The 20,119-nt window shown below is 39.4% G+C and overlaps 3 protein-coding genes across 3 annotated transcripts; all 3 read left to right on the plus strand.

Annotated features, from left to right (window-relative positions):
• The first annotated feature begins 151 nt into the window (after positions 1–151).
• Positions 152–2,469, plus strand: mfsd5 (major facilitator superfamily domain containing 5). The gene is made up of 2 exons (XM_031746967.2): positions 152–308; positions 678–2,469. The coding sequence occupies exon 2, from the start codon at positions 759–761 to the stop codon at positions 2,202–2,204; it is 1,446 nt and encodes a 481-aa protein (XP_031602827.1). The 5' UTR covers positions 152–308; positions 678–758; the 3' UTR covers positions 2,205–2,469.
• A 380-nt stretch (positions 2,470–2,849) lies between these two features.
• On the plus strand, positions 2,850–8,968 carry LOC116325902 (protein lifeguard 2-like). Its single transcript, XM_031746968.2, has 12 exons — positions 2,850–3,688; positions 4,919–5,009; positions 5,095–5,183; positions 5,281–5,345; positions 5,448–5,501; positions 5,597–5,647; positions 5,743–5,782; positions 6,037–6,074; positions 6,314–6,401; positions 6,517–6,612; positions 7,311–7,364; positions 7,512–8,968. Exons 1-12 carry the CDS (start codon positions 3,674–3,676, stop codon positions 7,659–7,661), a joined length of 831 nt encoding a protein of 276 aa, XP_031602828.1. The 5' UTR covers positions 2,850–3,673; the 3' UTR covers positions 7,662–8,968.
• Positions 8,969–10,555: 1,587 nt separating this feature from the next.
• On the plus strand, positions 10,556–19,800 carry si:dkey-21c19.3 (sentrin-specific protease 1). Its single transcript, XM_031746897.2, has 18 exons — positions 10,556–11,216; positions 11,403–11,461; positions 11,557–11,744; positions 11,827–11,902; positions 13,158–13,350; positions 13,518–13,662; positions 13,758–13,876; positions 14,220–14,491; positions 14,606–14,669; positions 14,882–14,920; positions 15,011–15,095; positions 15,192–15,332; positions 15,735–15,866; positions 16,171–16,374; positions 18,264–18,343; positions 18,452–18,536; positions 19,097–19,192; positions 19,283–19,800. The coding sequence occupies exons 1-18, from the start codon at positions 11,083–11,085 to the stop codon at positions 19,343–19,345; spliced, it is 2,175 nt and encodes a 724-aa protein (XP_031602757.1). The 5' UTR covers positions 10,556–11,082; the 3' UTR covers positions 19,346–19,800.
• The last annotated feature ends 319 nt before the right edge of the window (positions 19,801–20,119 follow it).

The following is a 20,119-nucleotide window of genomic DNA, read 5'->3' on the forward strand; positions in this document are numbered from 1 at the left end:
ATTAGGCTATTATTACATTATGTTGTAAGCAACTTTATAGTATGTAGACTGTCGATTGCAATGGAAAAGATAGATAGATTATAAATTTGCAATACAAGATGTCTAGAAGCACAAACAACCTTCTCCCCAACAAAGTGAAGTAAGCGTGCCACCTTCTGGTAAAATAATGTACAGCGGATCCCGGAAGCGGACGGTGTGCTAGTTAGTGCTCACTTCCACGTATCATTTGCTGTCACTTCATTGCTTCACATGCCATCACCGTTTTACGCCTCAGTAATAATAATATGGGACCACTGTTAAACGTTACGGTAAGCTATGTCACATAAAAATGATAGAATAGAGCAAACGTGGGGCATAACAGCACGAGCTGTTGATATTAGTGGCAGGTTAGCTCACAGGCTAGCTTTAGCTAAATAATAATAGCATGCAGGTACATCTGTTTACTGATAATTATCTGCTTGTTTTGAGCGGACTTAATTGTCGTAAGTTAGCGGTTTAAACATTGACGTAGGTAAGATTGAAGTTACGGTGCCATATCTACCTGGAGCTGTTGTTGCTGCGTTGTCAAAATGTTTGGGGTTTTTCTTTTCTAAGTTAAGCAAGAATGAAGATGCCGAGCTCCTAACTCATGAACACTCGTCTGTCTGTAATAATTTGGCCATTTTGTCTCTCCACAGGCGCTGAGAAACAGAAACAAAAGTGCTGTAAATCCCCCGAGACCTCAGCTTTGACCTCCAGTGGCAGCATTTCATGACAGCATGTTGGTGACAGCGTATCTTGCCATAGTTTTCCTCCTTGCCCTGTGCGTTGGCCTCGAGCTTACGGCACGCCGCCTCACCCCACCTCAGTCCACCCCTACAGCTGTAGCCAACCCAGCTTTCCGTGGCTTCCAGACAATATTCCTCAGGGCATACCTTCTGGCTTTGTGGGCAGACTGGCTCCAGGGTCCTTATCTCTACAAACTTTACCTCCACTACAGCTTCCTGGAATCCCAAATAGCCATTTTGTATGTATGTGGTCTGGCCTCTTGTGTTCTCTTTGCTCCTTTTGCAGGCTGGCTCCCTCAGGCTTTGGGCCGCAGGCAGACCTGTCTTCTGTTCTGCTTGTCATACTCTGCTTGCTGTCTCACCAAGCTTTCCAGAGACTACTTTGTTTTGATTGTGGGCCGCATCTTGGGGGGCCTGTCCACATCCCTGCTATCAACCGCATTTGAAGCCTGGTACGTGCACCGACATGTTGATGTCCACGATTTTCCCAAGGAGTGGATCCCCAGCACCTTCACCAAAGCTGCTACCTGGAACCACGGACTCGCGGTGGGTGCAGGGCTGGTGGCTAACTTACTGGCTGAGTGGCTCCACCTTGGGCCAGTAGCCCCCTTTCTCCTGGCAGTCCCCTGTCTGGCTTGCTGTGGCTGGGTAGTCCTGACTGACTGGGGCAAAGAAGAGGCTCAAGGGGTTCCTGAAGTAGACAAACAGACTCTGCTCATTGGCACTCCAAATGGAGGTGTGACCCATTTGTCTGCAAAAGCACGGTTCTCACGCAGCTGCCACGAGGGGCTGCGCTGCCTACTGTCAGACAGGAGAGTCATGCTCTTGGGGGGAGTCCAGGCTCTGTTTGAAAGTGTCCTCTACATTTTTGTTTTCCTGTGGACACCAGTACTGGACCCTCATGGGCCTCCTTTAGGAATAGTCTTCTCTTGCCTGATGGCTGCCAGCATGGTTGGGTCCTTGCTATACCGCCTAGCCACCTCAACTCAATACCGTCTACAGCCTGGGCATGTACTCTGCCTTGCTGTGCTGATGGCCTTCTTCTCTTTTTTTATGCTAACCTTTTCCACTGCCCCAGGACAACCTAGACCTCATGAATCCTTTCTGGCCTTCCTGCTCCTGGAGCTGGCCTGTGGTCTCTATTTCCCCGCTGTCAGCTTTCTTCAGGGCAGGGTGATCCCAGAGGAGAAGCGGGCCGGTGTGCTGGCCTGGTTCCGGTTTCCTCTGCACCTGCTGGCTTGCTTAGGGCTGCTAGCCCTCCATGGGGAGGTATTAGGAACAGGTGGAGGGGAGGGTGGTGGGGGCACCAGACACATGTTTGGAGGCTGTGCCGTCATGATGCTGGCAGCTCTGATGGCTGTGGTCAGTCTTTTCACCCTGGGTAGAAATGACACAGACCTGAGACTGGAGGGAAACAGAGCAGAATGGGAAATGTAACGAGTCGATCGGCCGCATGTCCATTCCTGCTTGTCTGGTTTAAAATGTATTATCTCAGTTTGGTCTAACTGAACCTAGAGACATCATATTTGACCAGATTACTTTTAAGTGCACATTTTGCCAAAAGCAGAGTTGAATAAAATTGTGGGGTGTTTTGATAAAAATGTTTAACATTTTATGTCATGTTAATTCCTTATTGTTTATTGGTTACAGACTTTTGTTAATGTCTTTGGGAACATTTGTCAATTAAACTGTTGAAAACTTGGCTGATACTTTTTGTATCATTCCACTAATTATTCCAGATGAAGTGTTTCTGTCTGTAGGGATGTGGCATGATTTGTTAAACAAGATATGTTTAATTTCACCTGACAGAAACCCAAGAAGATTTGGTGATGTTGAGTCTTCATCTAATGCTTAAAGACAAATTTGAAAAGATTTTACTTAAGAGAGCTGAATGGATATTTGAAATTAGGTGATGGCTAGTAAGTAGACTAGTAAATGAATGTTATTTTCTACTATATTTCTTTTTTCTTCCGCAGTGCATTGGTTCCTGTATTTATGTTGACCAGGATCTGTTTTGTGTTTTTTTTGTTTGTTTGTTTGTTTGTTTGTTTGTTTTTTTTTGGGGGCTTTAAACCAGGAAAGCAGCAGCTTTACTTTGAATGTCTTTCCTGTGTCATCTGCAAAATGCTCTGTTTTGATGTTCTTTATATGGCTCTTTGTGTTACACTTTTACTAAATAAAAGTGTTTTTAATATGTTAAATTATATTGGGAGGGAGTTCTATTTTGTGGCATATGGTTGTTTTTAACATTTATTCAACAGGGGTTTACAAATCATTATTACAAATTATATAACATGCCTATTTTGATGTTTTTGAGAAACCGCTTTGATTAGAGTATTCTTCATTTTTTTCTAAAAATCTCCATTCAGATTCAGTCAGAATCATTTTAACTAACTGTTAAGAATGACAGCATTCAGATGCAAGAAGAAGAAAGAGAAAATCTTAACTGGTGTTGAAAATCTGGAAATTTCACTGTACCCTGCAAACCCCCCGCTGTCCTGGTTCTGCTGCAGACCACATTTCCAGATTCGTCTGGACTTCTGTCCTCATAACGCATCATGCAGAGATCCGTACTCCCTATTTTTCGCGGTGCTGTGGTACAGTCCCAGCGTTTCTCTATGGTGCAACTTCATCTGGATGCTGCTAGAACGTCCCTCGGTGGGTGAGGGAGGGGGTATCTGCACGAGTCTGAGCGTTGTTTTTTGATTACATCACTGTATCGTCAGAGGTTGGGTATTCAGTCTAAAGAGGCGAGAAGACCACATCAGTCCCAGTCCTTTCTCACAGCTGTCAGTCTTAGTCTTGCCAGACTCCGAGAAATATCACAATAAAGGAGACCCCACCGCGGTATTGTGTGTTTGGAATACGCACCGGGACTACCTACTGCTGGACAACACACAGGCATCATGACACAGGGCAAGGTATGAGCTTTAATGTCGTTATTCAGTTAGGACTTAATTAAGCCGTCGAAATCAATATTTTTTTTAATGTATTTACTGTGAATACTTTCATAACAGTTAATGTGAGTGCCTACCTAATCTATTTACTCCCATTATTATCAGGTGCGTAATAGCAATGCGGATTTGTAGATGGAACTGGATTTCGTCATTTTCAGTAATCATAGAAGCAATTACTTGAATAACTAATTTTGCGCCCTGCACCGTCACATTTTCTGCAGCTCGACAGCTGGTGCATGCGGTTTCTCATTAGTGAGATCTTAATCTACTTAATCTCTTTTTTTTCTTTTCATATTCAAAGTATTTTTCATATTTTGTGTGTCGTGTAAGTGATACTTTAGCAAATGCGTCACATCACCATGACAACCTTTATTTGTGTAGACCTGGCTGCATGGTTACATCCAGACGGTTACATCAGTCATTGAGGATTCTGGATTATTATTGTTTTAAACTTAACATTGTGTATCTTTTTTCTTTAACATCGCCTGTCTATTATGTTTTCCAGACTAACGATATAGATAAGAAACACACACCGGGACAATTCGTATCTTCAAATATTGATCTAGACAGCTGAAGGCTTCATGCGCGTAAATCTGTCAATCAAAACCTTTTGTAATCCATTATAATTACAATTATAAAAACTAAAAATGGGTTAAAACTTGACGTACCCCACTGAAATTGTGACGAGCCAGCCTGACGTGCTCGGTGACGTGTTAATTATTAAGAGCAGCTGCTATTTAAGCTGAGGGTTAGATCATCGGTACTATGAGCTGAGGTTTCATTTAAATTTAAAGCACCAAATTAAACTTTAATGGCAAAGTGAACAGTTTTACACTTATGTAAGCTGTTGATAATAGCTGTTTATTATTTTTATAAACAATATTTATTTATGTTGTTGTTATTATTATATATTTCTTTAGTCATTACTCCAAATCTTTGGCGCAGTTCATCCTGGTATAGTACGACACCTATCAAAAATCTACAAGTCCTCGCTTTCATATCAATATATGTATTTTGTTGACATTAAAAACTACAAATTAAAACCCCTTTACCCCAGTGATATGTGATTCCAGATATGGAACAATTTGCACTCAAGATTTAATATTAAATAAAAAGGCCAAACATAGGAGATGGTCAGAAAAGAAATGGTTTGCTATTCGTTGAAATCAAAGTGTTCGTCTTGTATCCAACCAGCTGGCACTTGCAAACAAGACCACCAACGGCTCTTCCAGTGGAGAGGCCTTGGTGGCGCCTGCACCTCCGAGCTATGAGGAAGCTACTGCAGGTATGGCCAGGTGTTGAATTCGTGTGGTAGTGATGGGATTAAATAAGCAAATATTGTCTAAAACATGTTGTGATGATCCCTTTAGGCGTCAGTGCTCCTTGCTACAATGATGTTGAGATGCTCACAGAATTCAACTGGGATGATCGCAACATCAGGAGGGTCTTCATCCGAAAGGTATGAAAAAGCTTAATTACCTAAAGTGCTGATCAAGTGATTTTATATACTTTATAGGCCAGTACATAGAACAAATACTTTCTTTCTTTTTTTTAAGGTGTACAGCATCTTGATGATCCAGCTCTTGGTTACTCTCGCGATCGTGGCTGTGTTCACATTCTGGTGAGCATCTGGTGGAAGCAGATTTTTTTTCCAGTATCCTCTCATGTTGAATTTGTATAAGCCTCGGTGGGTAGCGCACTTACCTGAGCCACTCTCTTACAGTGACCCTGTGAAGGACTACATTCAGACTAATCCTGGGTGGTACTGGGCCTCTTAGTAAGTAACACCATCTCTCAGAAGTGTATACTTATTTTGTGTTCATGTCTTTTCTGTCTAAAGACATATCAAACAATATTCTTGTTGTTTTGCAGCGCTGTTTTCTTTGTCACTTATCTGACCTTGTCTTGCTGCTCTGCACCAAGGTGAGCTAGAAGTTATCAAAAAGGAAATGCACATCATACGGAAACAGTGAAATCACATCAAATATTGAAACACTGGTCTTTGTTTACCCCTACAGGAGACAGTTTCCATGGAATCTGATTCTGCTTGTGATCTTTGTAAGTATATCACTGATATGTGTTATCTTTTTAATAAATATGACCTTGCTTACACATGGATGGGATTCTCTGAACTTCTTTTTTATAGCAGTAAGACATAACTCATTATTTTGTGCATTTGAAAGTTGACTTGCAAGTTGACTTTGGAAATCTAACGATAAATATATAGAGATTTTTTTTAAGGTGATATTATTTGTTATGCTGTTATTTGCATATAATGCCTACATTTTCCGACTGACTGTCTTATGTTACAGACTCTCTCGCTCTCCTACATGACAGGGATGTTGTCCAGGTATATTTTGAATGCCTTCTTTAGATTGTCTTCTTGTCTTCTTAATGGATTTTATATTCAAATAATTATAGCCAGCAGTGTATTTTCTTTACAGCATGTCAATTTAAAGTTAGCACACTTTATTTATTTTAGCAGAATAATCCGATCTGTGCCAGTGCTTTTTAGGCCACCTAAAAAAAAGAACCCCCTACCCTGTGGTAACAATTGCATAACGTTTTACACGTTTGCTGTTTTAACAGCTTTTATAACACCAAGTCAGTGGTGATGTGTCTGGGCATTACAGCAGCAGTCTGTCTCCTGGTCACAGTCTTTAGCTTTCAAACCAAGGTGAGAAAACCAAAATGCTCTTCTTTCTGTGCACTTGTAAATCTAACTTCCCTCTGTCACCTTTTCCCACATGTTGACTTACATGTGTCTGTTTGATGTGCTTTCTTCTTTGCAGTTTGATGTGACCTCATACCAAGGTGTGCTTTTTGTCTTCTGCATGGTGATGTTCATCTCTGGCCTGGTGCTGGCCCTTGTCCTCCCTTTCCAATATGTAAGTGTGATCAAACTAATCCAATAATCGCATCATTTTTCTGTCTGGTAAACATGACTTAGCTGATTGTACCAGAACAGCCAGGATTTAAGACACCAGACACAAGTTTGGACCCGACTTCTCATTTAAGGTCTTTTTTTCAATCGCTATTATTTTCTGTCATGTAGAACAGTAGCCTACTGAAGAGATTAAAAACACGTGGAATTCGGTGGTTAATAAAGAAAAAATAGTTTCACATTTTAGATTCTTTAAAGCACCTTTTGCTTTGACAGGAGTTTTGCACACTGTTAAAATTTCCTCACTCCTCTGCATGAGGTAGATACCTGGTATTTTCAGCAGTATAGCTAACTCTCAGACATCCTTTGACTCTAGTAAAAAATCTTCTCGGCTTATTTTTAGATTACCTAACCATTGTGTCTTAAAAAAACAATAAATAACTCCACATTTCTTTTTATTTGTTTTAGCAGTTTAATACAGCAGTCAAATAGGGCTGGTTGTTGTTTTGCTTTCGCTTAAATCTACAGTATTCAAAATAGTAAAAATGAATAAAGTCCCTCAAATGAGTACATGTTTTCAAACTAATACAGACTCAACTCCAAATTGAGAACATATAATAAAATATAATAGTATTTCAGCTGATTGCTTATTGTAAATTAGTATGTGGAATCACAACTAATAAATGAATATGTGTCATTCAGGTACCATGGCTGGATGCCACCTATGCTGCTTTGGGAGCTATACTGTTTACCATGGTGAGCATATAAATACAGATGAGCTATTACTAATAAGCCCAGTCACATTTAATAGAACATATGCAGTAGGTGCCTACAAACAATATAAAAGTTGAGTTATTTGTTTTTGCTTTTTAAAAAAAAAATTATTATTAATATGTGTTGCAGTTTTTGGCATTTGATACCCAACTCCTTATGGGAAACAAGCGGTACACCATGAGTCCAGAAGAATACGTCTTTGCCACTCTCAACATCTACCTGGATATCGTCTATATCTTCTCCTTTTTCCTCCAGATCTTTGGAACAAAGCGAGAGTAAACCTGTCGACAAGAGCTGCACCATTTACAGAAATGTAGTCAAACATAAAAAGAGTCTTTTAAGCTGTTGTTGATAGTGGTGATGAGGCTCCCAGTTATAACAGCTTTATTTATTTATTTTGCCTTATACAGATGAGGTTGTCAATACTTTGTACAAGTAAACACCAATTTTGGGGTATGTGAGTATCCACACACAAAATGTGTATAACCTTTCCATCATCTCTAACATGTTTGTGAACCCATGACCCAAACTATGGCCTATCACCCAGAAACACTCAATAATCAGTGATCATCTTCATTTCATGTAGCGTTATCAGACTGTGAGTGTTCATATGAAACTATATGGGTCTCTTATTGTCATGCATGCATATGTATAATAAATTCCCTGCAAATAATAGATGTTGATCGTCATTAGGAGATACATTATGCATGACCCTAAAAAAAAATCTAACTATGCCAAATTCAGTCATTCCATCACGGGACTGTTGCTGTGGGTTTTCATGTGGATGACTGGAAGCACAAATGAAACTTTAAAAAGGCTTAAAAGACTTAAATAATTTGCCTGTTTTCAGTCGTAACTGTTGTTGTCTTACTACTGTGAATTACAAGAAACCCCACTGTGTCTAACAGTTTGAGGGTTGGAAACACGTTCTCTGGATTTTGAATGACAATCTAAAAAAATGTATTTATTCAATGTGGGATTTTGCTGTTGATTTCTGCCTTGACTTGTTGATTTATGTTAATGTTACACACTGTTTGGTCAGTATGATATTACACTATATTCACCTTGTTGTGGTGTTTATGGTATGTCATTGCATTTGAATCTGAACTCTTTTAAATTATTGTTTTTCATGAATAGTACTTAGTTTGAAGAAGCCTTCATTTTCAGCATGATAGCTTTTTGGGGGTCTGTATGTACACTTCTGTAGTTGGTTTGAAGTGATGAGAAATAGTAAAATATAAACATAACAGTGCCATATGTGCATGGATTGACTTTTATTTTTGATAAGGCCTATACTTAGAGAGGGATTTGAACGCTATATTTCATAAGATTTGAAGTTTATTTTTTTAAGACAGAAAGATGTATTTTAGAAAGTGTATGAGATAAAATGTGCAGCGAGCTAGATGCTTAAAATAAATGTACAAGTCTTCTAAAGTGGCCTTGGATAACCTTTATTTGATTCCATTGATGCAGTTTCACGTTTTATCAGGACCCTGGATTTCACGCTAGATGTTAATGTAATATAGGGTGAATGTGTATGACTGTCATCATGGTTCTCTCTGATTAAATAAATTGTGCTAAAAGTATCTTGTTGTTTCATCTGTATCAGTTAAGTCTTTGACTGAACAAAGAGATTCATGGGTTTGGTCGTTTTGGGCATCCCCTATACTGAGCCTAAAATTATGTGAGCCTGGCGGCTGGGAATGGGTTAAGTAGAAAATGCTGAAAGAAGTTATGCACTGATTTACCAATATATTAGGTACACCTGCTTAATTCCTTGTTAATGTAAATATCCAATCAGCCAAGCACATGACAGGAACACTGTGCAGTTAGGCATGTATAGATCGCCAAGATGACCTGCTGAAGTTGTAAATGACCATCATAATGAAGAAAGAAAGGTAATTTAGGTATTTCAGAAACTACTGATCTACTGGGATTTTCCTACACAACCATCTCTAGCGTTTACCAAGGATAGTCCAGAAAAGTGAAAATATCCAGTGAGCAGCAGTTCTGTGAGGAACTGTCTTGCTGATGTCATGAAAAGACAGACTGCTTTAAGCTGATATGAAGTCTAAAGAAACTCTCACAACACCACTTTTACAACCAAGTAATGCAGAAGAGCATCTTTCGATGCCCAGCATGTTTAACCTTGAAGCAGATAAGCTACAGCAGCAGAAAACCAGGTGCCACTCATGTCAGCTAAGAACAGAAACACAGGCCCGGTCTGATGTATCTCAATTCTTAATGCAACATTTGGATGAGTATTTGCCGACCATGTCCATCCATTTATGAAGCAGCCATCAGAGAAGGCTGCTTCTACCGGGTCACAAAGCTCAAACAATCTCAAACCAGTTTCTTGGTTTCAGTCACCAGATCTTGATTCAGTCAAGTGACTTTGGGATGTGGTAGTATGGGAGATTGAATCAACTGTGTCATTCTATCATGTCAAAATAGGCCAAATTGTCTGAGGAATGGTTCCAGCACTTTGTTGAAAAATGAAGTCAGTTCTGAAAGCTAAAGGGGTTCAACTGCATACTAGCAAAGTGTCCAGTGAGTGTATGTGTTGATAAAGACTAATATTTATCATTTTTATTGTACAATCCCAAGGTCATCCAGGAATAGACAATCCACTTTTACAGTTCACTTGTGATTTGCTGCAGAAACACTTACATTTTAAGGAAATATCCTTACTGGTGTATCTCTTATGGAACAAATCGGTTTATTGTGTGTTGCAGAACTTTCAAAAATAGCATCTGGCAACACTTTAAGATTTTTTTAAAAAAAAAGAAACGTGTGAAATTATGGCATTTCATTTACATTTATCCACTTGGGATAAGAACAGTTCCGTAAGTGCAATAGGTTGTTTTTTTTTCTTTAAGAATAGAACAGAATAGACCTTTATTATCTTTGTACATGTACAACGAAATTATGGCTAACGAAATAACCCTCATTCACCAATGTCTTTGACCTCATTGCTTTTTCCATCGAGGTCAAAGGCAACTGATCAGTAAAAGAAATACACAGGATTTAGTGCGATTTGATTGTATCCACAAGTCGAGTCCTACGGCTGTGACGTAGGACTAAACGTCAGAGACCATCAGTTAAACCAGAGCCCTAACGCATCCCACCATTCTGCAATCGACCAGTTAGCCTTAGGTACACTGGAATTTACAACCTCGAATCACCCAATCACAATGTACGATGGTCAGACGCTCGGTTCAGCCATGTTGTGGTTTTGAATGAGGAAGAAGCGGGAGATGTTATTCTTCAACGAGTTTATTTACAATTTGTTGTCACGTTAAGGATATATAAATGAGTTAGGGTGTAACCCAACATGATTTTCGTTTTCCTGAACGCGTCGGTTGCGACTTATCGCATTCCCGTTGTAATTTAAACATACTTTCATAAATTAGCCGTGTAGCTAACAACGTTAGCTAGCAGGATAGTTAGCCTAGTTTGCTAGTTAGGTAGGTAGCTAATTGTAAGCTAAATATCAGGCGGTTTTGCGAGTGTTCGTGTGGTAATAAAATGCCATTTGTTAGGAGTGTTGGTGTTTGAAGCAGTCTCGGCTAACTTTCCCCGGTCGAAAAAAAGCACATTAGCTTAATTGGGTTTGACTACACAGACACTAAGGCTGACTCAAATCAGTGACAGCGATTTGTCTTGAAACTAGCGCCGTTATTTCCAAAACTTTTGAGCCATGTTGAATAAAATCTGCGAGTGGATAGAAACGAGCGTTGCCAGTCTTCGCAATGGTGTACCAGCTGCCGAACACCCACATGCTCAACGCACACCAAGAGATGGTCAGATGAGGAGGAAAAGACCCTTTGAATGGTACGAGCAGATATATCTGAACTCCCTTGGTAACCAACACCAAGAAGCTTCAAACCAGACAGAACTATGAGCACAGTGTTTGTGTGACCGCAGTGTTTTAGCTCGCTGTCCATTTCGCCGTTATCTTAAGTTTGACAAAATTGAGGTAGCGTGTTGTTAACAGAATACCGTCTGTTTTTCTTTAAGTTTGGAAGATGGCCATAACATCGACCAAGATGGCTTGGTGATAAAGAAATCACGAATGGGTAAGTAGAAACTCACTCACTTTGTTACCTATGTTGTGCATGTAATTGTGGAGAGTATAGGCACACATTATTTTCTGTGTTTGAAATTTCTACAGGGGATCTTATCGACACAGTCAAGAATGCAGCTGAAGGGGTTAAGAATCACAGCTCCAATGTGGCTGCATGGATGAAGAACAATGTAAGTCCTGCCTTGAGGAATATGCTGCCTACCTCCCCTGGTTTGCCACCTGGAGAACCTCATCCACGCCCCTCAACATCATCAGCAATTTGGACAGGGAGGCCGGTATGGTGCAGATTTATGGGTGTCCCTGTAAAGACTGTTGGCACACATGAATTTTATTTAACTTGTATGTGTTCGGATTTAGATCCTTGACAGGAATTCTCAGAATGAGACATTTGCTGCTCCCTCAACAACTTTGCAGTGGAAAACATCAAAATCTGGTAAGCTTAACATTTTAAACTTTTCAAAAATTTTTGTATTAACAAAACTGAGCTGAAAAGAGATGGGCATATGCAGCATTTCCAAAATTCCACCCTCTGGGAATGCCTGTCCACTCCAAGCAACTATGATTAAAACTAAAAGGCTTTAAAACATTCACTGGGTTTTGGATGTTGTGGCACCAGTTGAATTACAGTGTTTTACAGGACAGTGCTGTTGTAAGGGCTTTCAGCTTCCAAGTATGTCTTTTAAATTGTCTGACAACTAGTATATATACTAGTAAGAATAATAACTTCTTACTCTACAGTCTTTAATTGGAAATATTTTAGCAAATGTACTGTATCAGACTGTATGGGCTTTGTGATTTTCATACCCCAGTTCTGCTCTTCTACTGTTTAATTGCATAAACAGTAATTTGTCAGTAATCTCAGGTATGTTATGTCCAGAGTATTTGGACGGTGACACAGTGACATTAGTTTCAGCAGCATTGCAAATCATTTTTTGATAGCAACAATACAACAGGAATTGTTACATAATAAAAGAAATAAGTATTAGTATTAGAATGTAATGCAGTATTAAGGGCCGATTTAGACTTCTGCGGGGAATTTTTGTAGAGCCTATGATGTAATCTACATAAGTAGCCGCTGTTGTTGCCATTATTTGTGTTTGTGCTGGTGCATTATGTGTTAATTACCTCGTGGTCATGTCCCGCTGTTTCTGAACTTAAATTGCTGGGACTTTGTTCCCTCCTGTGTCCCCAGTCTTTGTTGTGGTCAGTGGGTTTTGGGGGAGTGTTGTTTCTTTGGGTTTTTTCTCCTCCAGTGCAAACATATTCGTCCCTCCACTTCTTTGTACATTCCCTGACACCCAAACCGATAGTTCCAGCAATCACCCTTCCTTAATTTGCTTACATTTTTGAGTCCTTATATTCACGCTGTAATTGTTATTGCTTGTACTAAAGGGATGATTGTTATTCTCTGTGATAAATTCAAAAAGTGTGTCGAAAAAGTAGACTGAAATGCAAAGGAGGAATCGATGGTGATGAACAGGCAAGTCACAATAATTGCGGGCTACATTGACCCGACATGTAGTTAGGTTGCTTGGAAGATGCACGTCAGGTTACTTCATAGGTTATGGAGTAGATTTTGCACTGAAGCATATATCAGGTGTAAGTCATGATGATCTGTGATCTGCATTTAAGGTTTCAAAAACCTGTCCAGACTGTAACTCTTACTGTACTTTCTCCCTGTATTCCAGATTGGTTGCGTAATGAGAAGTCAAATACAGGATCAAAAGTTTGTAGGCGACAAGCGTGCATGAGTCCTGTGCATCGTGAGGTGCCAAAAACAAACGGGCATTCGGTTAATTTGCCACCCTCCATCACCCCTAAATGGCAGCCTTCTCCAAGGCTAGGCAGGCCTTTAAGTCTCAGAACGCATGGAACTCAAAGGTATTCTTGTATTATTTACATCTTTTGTGTGTGTGTGTCTGTCTGTCTGTGTCTGATAGAAATTTTTTTTTGCTGTTGCTGCTTGTTAAGTTATTTATTATTGTGACCTGTCAGCAATATTCAATCATTATTATATTTTTTTTGTAAATCCCAAATTTTGTCTGCAGTTCGTTTAGTGGAGTAGGTGCAACAAGCAGCTCTTGCACCAGCATGTATGAGAAGACCTTTCCCATCAAAGTGGTGCAGAGCCCAACACACAGTACCTCATCAGGCCGCTTACCCAAGACCAGGCCCCGCTGCACAGCACAGGAGGTCATTTATGAAAACAGTAATGAACTGTGTGATTCCTTCATATCTGTTTGTTGTATGTCTGTGTGTTCATACTGGGGGTTTTCTTTGTTTAACAGTCTGTTCGAGAGGAGGAGAAGGAGGTCTACAGGCAGCTTCTGACTATGGTCTCTGGTGGTCAGTCGTCTTATCTTCACAACGGCAGCTCACACACTATTGTGAGGTCTCACAGAGATTTGTACGTATTGAATCAATGCCATGTTCCTGTTACTAAAAATGTGTAATCAGATAAAATTGCAGGGGGATGAAAGAAGCATGAAAGGTAGTTTTCGTATCTTCTTATTTTGCATAGCATGGAATGACATAGCTTTCATGTGCATTGAGCCAGAGACTTCAAAGGGGATCTTCTTTTTTTCCTGGTGTGCGCAACATCATCATTAGTATTAGTATTAATTCATAAACAAAGACGTAGCTATGGTATGTGGGGAACAGAACAACCTACTCCACTTTATCATGTTGTAATCATGTTGTTTCCAGACCAGTCACTCATTGTACCATTCTACTTGTCACTGTCCCATTAGCACCAGCTTCCTGACCACCAGCCGCAGACTGCTACAGTTCTCTTCTCCAACTGGGTCAGCAGCAGGAGAAACGTCAGAGGGGCCCAGCAGTCCCACCAGCCCCAGGGGAGTCTCTAGCCAGTGCTCCAGCAACCTTCCCAGTCCACTGGGGGCCCCTAGCAAGACATGGTTCCTGGACAGGGACCTCAGTTCCAGCAGAGGAGCTACTCTCATATCAACTCCTTCTCCATCAGCTCTGCAGGATAACTCTTCTCAGGACACACAGTCATCAGGTAATCATACTGAGTACTTGATGGAAATGGGGAGAGCGTGGAACATATTATTGTAAGTGAATTAAACGTTACTTGGTGGTTGTTCATGGGTCTTATTCTTGCCTTTTCTTACAGCTCATGATGGCGACTCTGTAATTATTGTAGATGAGCAAAAAAGTAAAAAACAAGACAGCTCAAGGTTAGTATTTCTTTTGGTCAGGCTTGCTATTTGAAGTGTAACTTGGTTAAACATAATACAAACAGAGGCATATATAGCCAAACATTTGAAGTTGTTTTCTTATTTTGTTTATAAATGTGTATGTGTATTAAGTGTTTAGGTAGATTTTGTAAATATTTCAGCACAACCAAGGTTTATACATATCTCATCACAATAAATTTCTGTCTTAACAGTATGCCATGTTTCCAAGCTGAGTTATGGATCAAAGAATTGTAAGTGTACTAAATTATTTAATTATTTAATTTACACGACATTTGAATAGTGCAAAAAGACCTTTTTCCTTTTTTAAATTCTTCCTGTAGGACAAGTATGTATGACTCCCGGGCGAGGGAAAGACGGAGACAGATAGAAGAGCAAGAAGCTCTGGCTGCTCAGCTGATGCAGCAGGTGAGAGGTCACCCACAAAACCTTATTGGGTTAAGATTTGGCATGTTCGTTATTTTTCCTTTTGCAATAATTTGCTTTGTAATTTCTGGTTCTCAGCGCCTGTCTAACGAGGAGCAGCGTAGCCCAGATGTCGAGGTCTGTGTTCGAGTTCCTTTGGAGAAAGAGCTTCCTTTGAGTCCCATCATAAAAGAAGAGGCGTCTTTGGAAGAGAAACCAGAATTCCCTGAACTTACAGAGGTATGGAAATTGTACCCTAATGTACTTGCATAGCTCGTTATATATTTATTTAGTTGAGTGACCACAACAGACTGTCACAGGAAAGTATGTTTTCTAACTAGTATTTATCTTTTAAAAAGTAAAACTGCAACTACATTTTGATGATAGATGTGCAGAGATTTCTTCTACAATCTTTTGAAAATTAAGTGCTCTCTGTTGGTTTTGTTAAGTTTCCTCATTTAATCTCAATTATTTATCAGTAATATTCTGATTAAGAATATGAAGGGACTTTTAGTTTTAATTACTGTACTTGCATATTGTCAGACTAATTTTTTATCATCTAAATTGCATTCAGATCCATATAAAATGTAAGTACTATTTCATGGTTTTATATATGTATACTGTCTCATTCTTCCTCTTAAGGAAATGGAGGCTGAAGTGAACAGGGTGCTGAGAGGGGGCAATCCTCATGAAGTGTTAAGTGAAGGTTTTGGTCTCAGCCTTACACGTAAAGACTTGCAAACCCTGAGCAACCTCAACTGGCTCAATGATGAGGTGCGTAAATGTTGTATTAGAAATTAAGAAAAAAAAATAGAGAGATCTTATCGACACAGTTAAGAATCACAGTTCCAATGTGGCTACATGGATGAAGTCCTGCCTTGATGAATATACTGCCTGCCTCCCCTGGTTTGCCACCTGGAGAACCTCAGAAGATGTACAGAAAAAGAAAGTGTCTGTTTCTGTACATCTTCTATTTAAAACAAAAAACAAACAAAAACAGTACATGATTAGATTCATAATCCACCACGAAACGAGTGCACATGTCCACTTGATCTAAACTCTCTCTTTAATTTCCCAGGTGATCAACTTCTACATGAACCTGCTGGTTGAGCGCAGCAAGGATTCCAACATGCCAACGGTCAATACGTTCAGCACTTTTTTCTATCCCAAGCTGCGCAGCAGTGGCTATTCTGCTGTCCGCCGCTGGACCAAAAAGATGGACATCTTTTCTAAAGACATCTTGTTGGTTCCTGTCCACTTGGGGGTGCACTGGTGCCTTTCTGTAAGTCCCAATGGCTGTTGTAGAAAGTAATCTAAAGGTTTAGGGACGAGCATAAACAGGCCTACTTTTGTCAGTGTCATACATGCGTTATGTCAGTGTTATACATATGTTATGTCAATGTTATATGATGATTATAAGCTTCAAGGTAGATATTGCAGTTACAGAGGGAACCGTGTTTAAAAATGGCTGTAGTTCCTCAATGGGGTTTTGGTTTTTCTGAATTATCTAAAGCTGACAGTCTTCACTTTGAGCCAGCATTTTACAAATAAATACACCTTGATTATTGGACCTAACTGTGTAATAATACACAGTATAAAAATATACATAGGCTCTTAATCTCAAATGTGAAGCCAATATGGAAGACGCGCCAGAAAAGACATTTGGTACAGATTTTTTGCCTGATTGTTTGAAAGTTGTTGGGCATAATGGATGCGATGTCATGTCATGAGGGGAAAAATCTCTATTACTTGAGTGGTTGGTGAGTGAATTCTGGAGGCTGCTACCTTCCTCTAGGTGAAATCAGAGGTTGCAAAGGGGTCCAGCACCAAAAACCTCACTTTCTTGTCACCCGGAGATTGCTGTGGTAGATTATAATTTACATGGAAGACTTGACATTAAACATTGGGTAACTACTGCCTGAGTGATAGTGAAACTTGTAAAGGTTTGAAGCAAGCCGAATGGAGAATATTCACCTTTTAAGTAAAAGCGGAGGCTCAGTGAGCCAGTGTGTTTCAACAGGTGCAGCAGTGTCCATTTGTGTTTTCACACTTTTCAGTTTCACCACCCTTTCGAGAGTAGTTGGTGAGTGTTTACAGACAAGTCAACATGTTCCATGCAAACTACCATGGCAATCTGCTACTACAAAAAAAGCAATCACAAGGCGCTTATCACTTATGAGTCAGGGAAGACACATTTTCCCTTGTGGCCTGTGGTTGCCAGGTGGTCCCAGATCAGTCTGTGTGACTGGGACCTTCGTCGCTTGACTTTACATTATGCTACATGTCCAAAGTACCATATGAATTAATGCTAAATGGGTGGCGGTCACAAGATGGCCAAGCCAACTTTATTTCTAAAGCACTTTAAAATAGTAACCACTGACCAAAGTGCTAGACATAGCAACAAAAATAGAAGTTAAATAGATAAATATATTTTTAAAAAAATGAATAAAATTAAAGTTACAACAGAAGAGGTGGGGTCTTAAGAGCATATCTACAAATTGGGAAGAGGCCTGTCTAATGTGAAACAGCAACAAATTCCACAATTTGGGAGCCACAACAGCAAAAGCCCTGTTCCATCTCAGCTCACTTCTATTCAGGCAAATCCCCAATAGAAGTCTAGGGGAGCACAACTCTTGGCCCTGCCCTCAATAAATCACTTTATGGGCTAAGTCAATCATTCTAGGTCACACTGAATACTTGTGATTATTATAGTATAGTATAATTTAATATAATATTTTTGCATACAATTCCTTTGAAAACCAAAAACCAATAGTAGATTTATGTCATCTTTAGTCAGTAATTTAGGCACAGAAACAGAAATGCATCTTCTGTTAGTGTCTTAGCGTTTTTGTACAGTGAAAGTACAAATGCCTCTCAAATCATATTTGACTCACACATCAGAAAAAACATTTTGGAAGCACTCATGGAGATTTTGCTTTTGCTTTCAGCATTATTTCCATTATTTTACAATAAAACAAATAATGAAACTTCATAATGTTGGACTTAAACTGGAAACAGTAGGATCAGTGTGATTACAATAACCATTGCATTCTTAATAATACACACTGTTCTGTCGTGTAATAAAATTATTGAATTTATTGTTGTTTTAAGGGTCAGTTAAAATGTGGATATAAATATTTTGGGATTTATTTAGCATTTTGTTTTTTTCAGGTGGTGGATTTCCGCAAGAAGTCCATCATGTACTTTGATTCTATGGGAGGAAACAACGATAAAGCATGTGAAATATTGTTGTAAGTTTCTGTATGAGATGTGCAATATTTGTTTAAATGGGGTATGTGTTTTGAGAGGTAAATATAACTCACTGAGGTGCACTTTTGCACTTTAATTTTGTTTTCCAGTGAATACCTGCAACAGGAAAGTAAGGACAAAAAAGGCAAAGAACTGGATACCTCAGGCTGGATTCTGCACAGCAAAACACGCAATGTAAGTCCTACAGACAAGGTTGTTGTGATAAGTGTTCAAATTACATGGTTTCAGGAATTTTAGATGGGATTTCATTATCTGCCTCACCTCACAGTATAGTTTCATTTATTTGGCATTTTACTTGTTTCTCTTTTCTATCAAACACTATGTTCTACAGTTGAATTGGATAGCTATAGATCTATAAAGTTCTGTTGTTGTTTTTTTGGTAAAGCCCTCACTAGGTTTCTGGTAACAAATGGTTTCAAAATAGTGACAAAAAAAATGTTAGTAGTCCAGTCTGAGATTTTAAGTATACAATGTTTTGCTGTTTTTGTAAGCCTCCACAAGATACGAAAGCCATGTTACTGGAGCGTGGATGATTTGAAATGTTTAAAGAAGATACAGTTTCTTATGTTTGTGACTTTTGTTTTCTGAATTTTGAAATTAGTTTCTCAGCAGCTTTTAGTGTCAGGAGATTTTGTAGATAATTTGTCAAAGTGTCACATGTCATTTTGCACTGTAGGTTAATCAAGGTTCAATTTGCACATTCAAACTTGTCTTCTTTCTTTCCCTGCTCTTAGGAGATCCCTCAGCAAATGAATGGTAGCGACTGTGGAATGTTCACATGCAAATATGCAGATTACATTACCAAAGACAAACCAATCACTTTCACACAGGTAACTTCAAACAGCATCAATGAGAGTATCTTTTCAGTAAGTAGTCATAATGAAGGCTTAAAAATGTCTATCCTCTTTTCTTTTTGACAGAAACATATGCCATATTTCAGAAAAAGGATGGTTTGGGAGATTGTAAACCACAAGCTGTTGTGATGTGAGGATGACAATTGTGAAGTTGTACAGTTGCCTCACACATGATGATGGTTGAGTTTTGCTCCCCGGGAAAAGACTCACAGATGGGAGACTTGAATTCTGGGAACAACTTTCACACCAGCTCATCTGATCAGGAACCAGCTCAGCGATTTCCATCCTTTTCAATAAGTCCTCAGCTAAAAGTAGCTGAAAGGATGTTGCTGGAGCAACAAATCACTGCCTCCAACTTCTACAGTTTTTTTTGTGTGTGTCAGACAGCAGCTCAAACGCTTTGATTTGTATGGTCTAGTCAGAACTGTTTTTGAAATTACACTTGTGCAAATCATACTCTGAGGTGGAATGTTCATTACATGTTTTTGTGCCACAATCTGTTGTCATTGATCACTCATTGATTAACATGTACTGTGTTATCAGTGATTTGATTTGTCAGTAAAAGTGAAAAAACTGTTTTAAAAGCATTCTTTTTAATTTCCCAAATGCCAAAGTCTTTTGTTTTTTCCTGATCTTCACACGTGAGAACTCCATACAATGGTGGGACAATCTGGTAGCACACACGAGATTACACACATCAGACATAGTGTCGCTATTAAAAGTGCTCAGTTTGTTTCAGGCAGGTCTGCCTGGGTAAAGCATGTGGGATATTTGACACCCATTGGTTCACTACACATTCTCCAGTTACCTGCTGATACTGGTTTTCTGTTAGGGATCTGGAGCTTAAAGACATTTGGAGGTCTGTTTCTGACTGACTTGGACTTTTGTGTTACTGCATACAGC

The sequence above is a fragment of the Oreochromis aureus genome, linkage group 20 (genome assembly GCF_013358895.1).
Source record: "Oreochromis aureus strain Israel breed Guangdong linkage group 20, ZZ_aureus, whole genome shotgun sequence".
Lineage (NCBI taxonomy): Eukaryota > Metazoa > Chordata > Actinopteri > Cichliformes > Cichlidae > Oreochromis > Oreochromis aureus.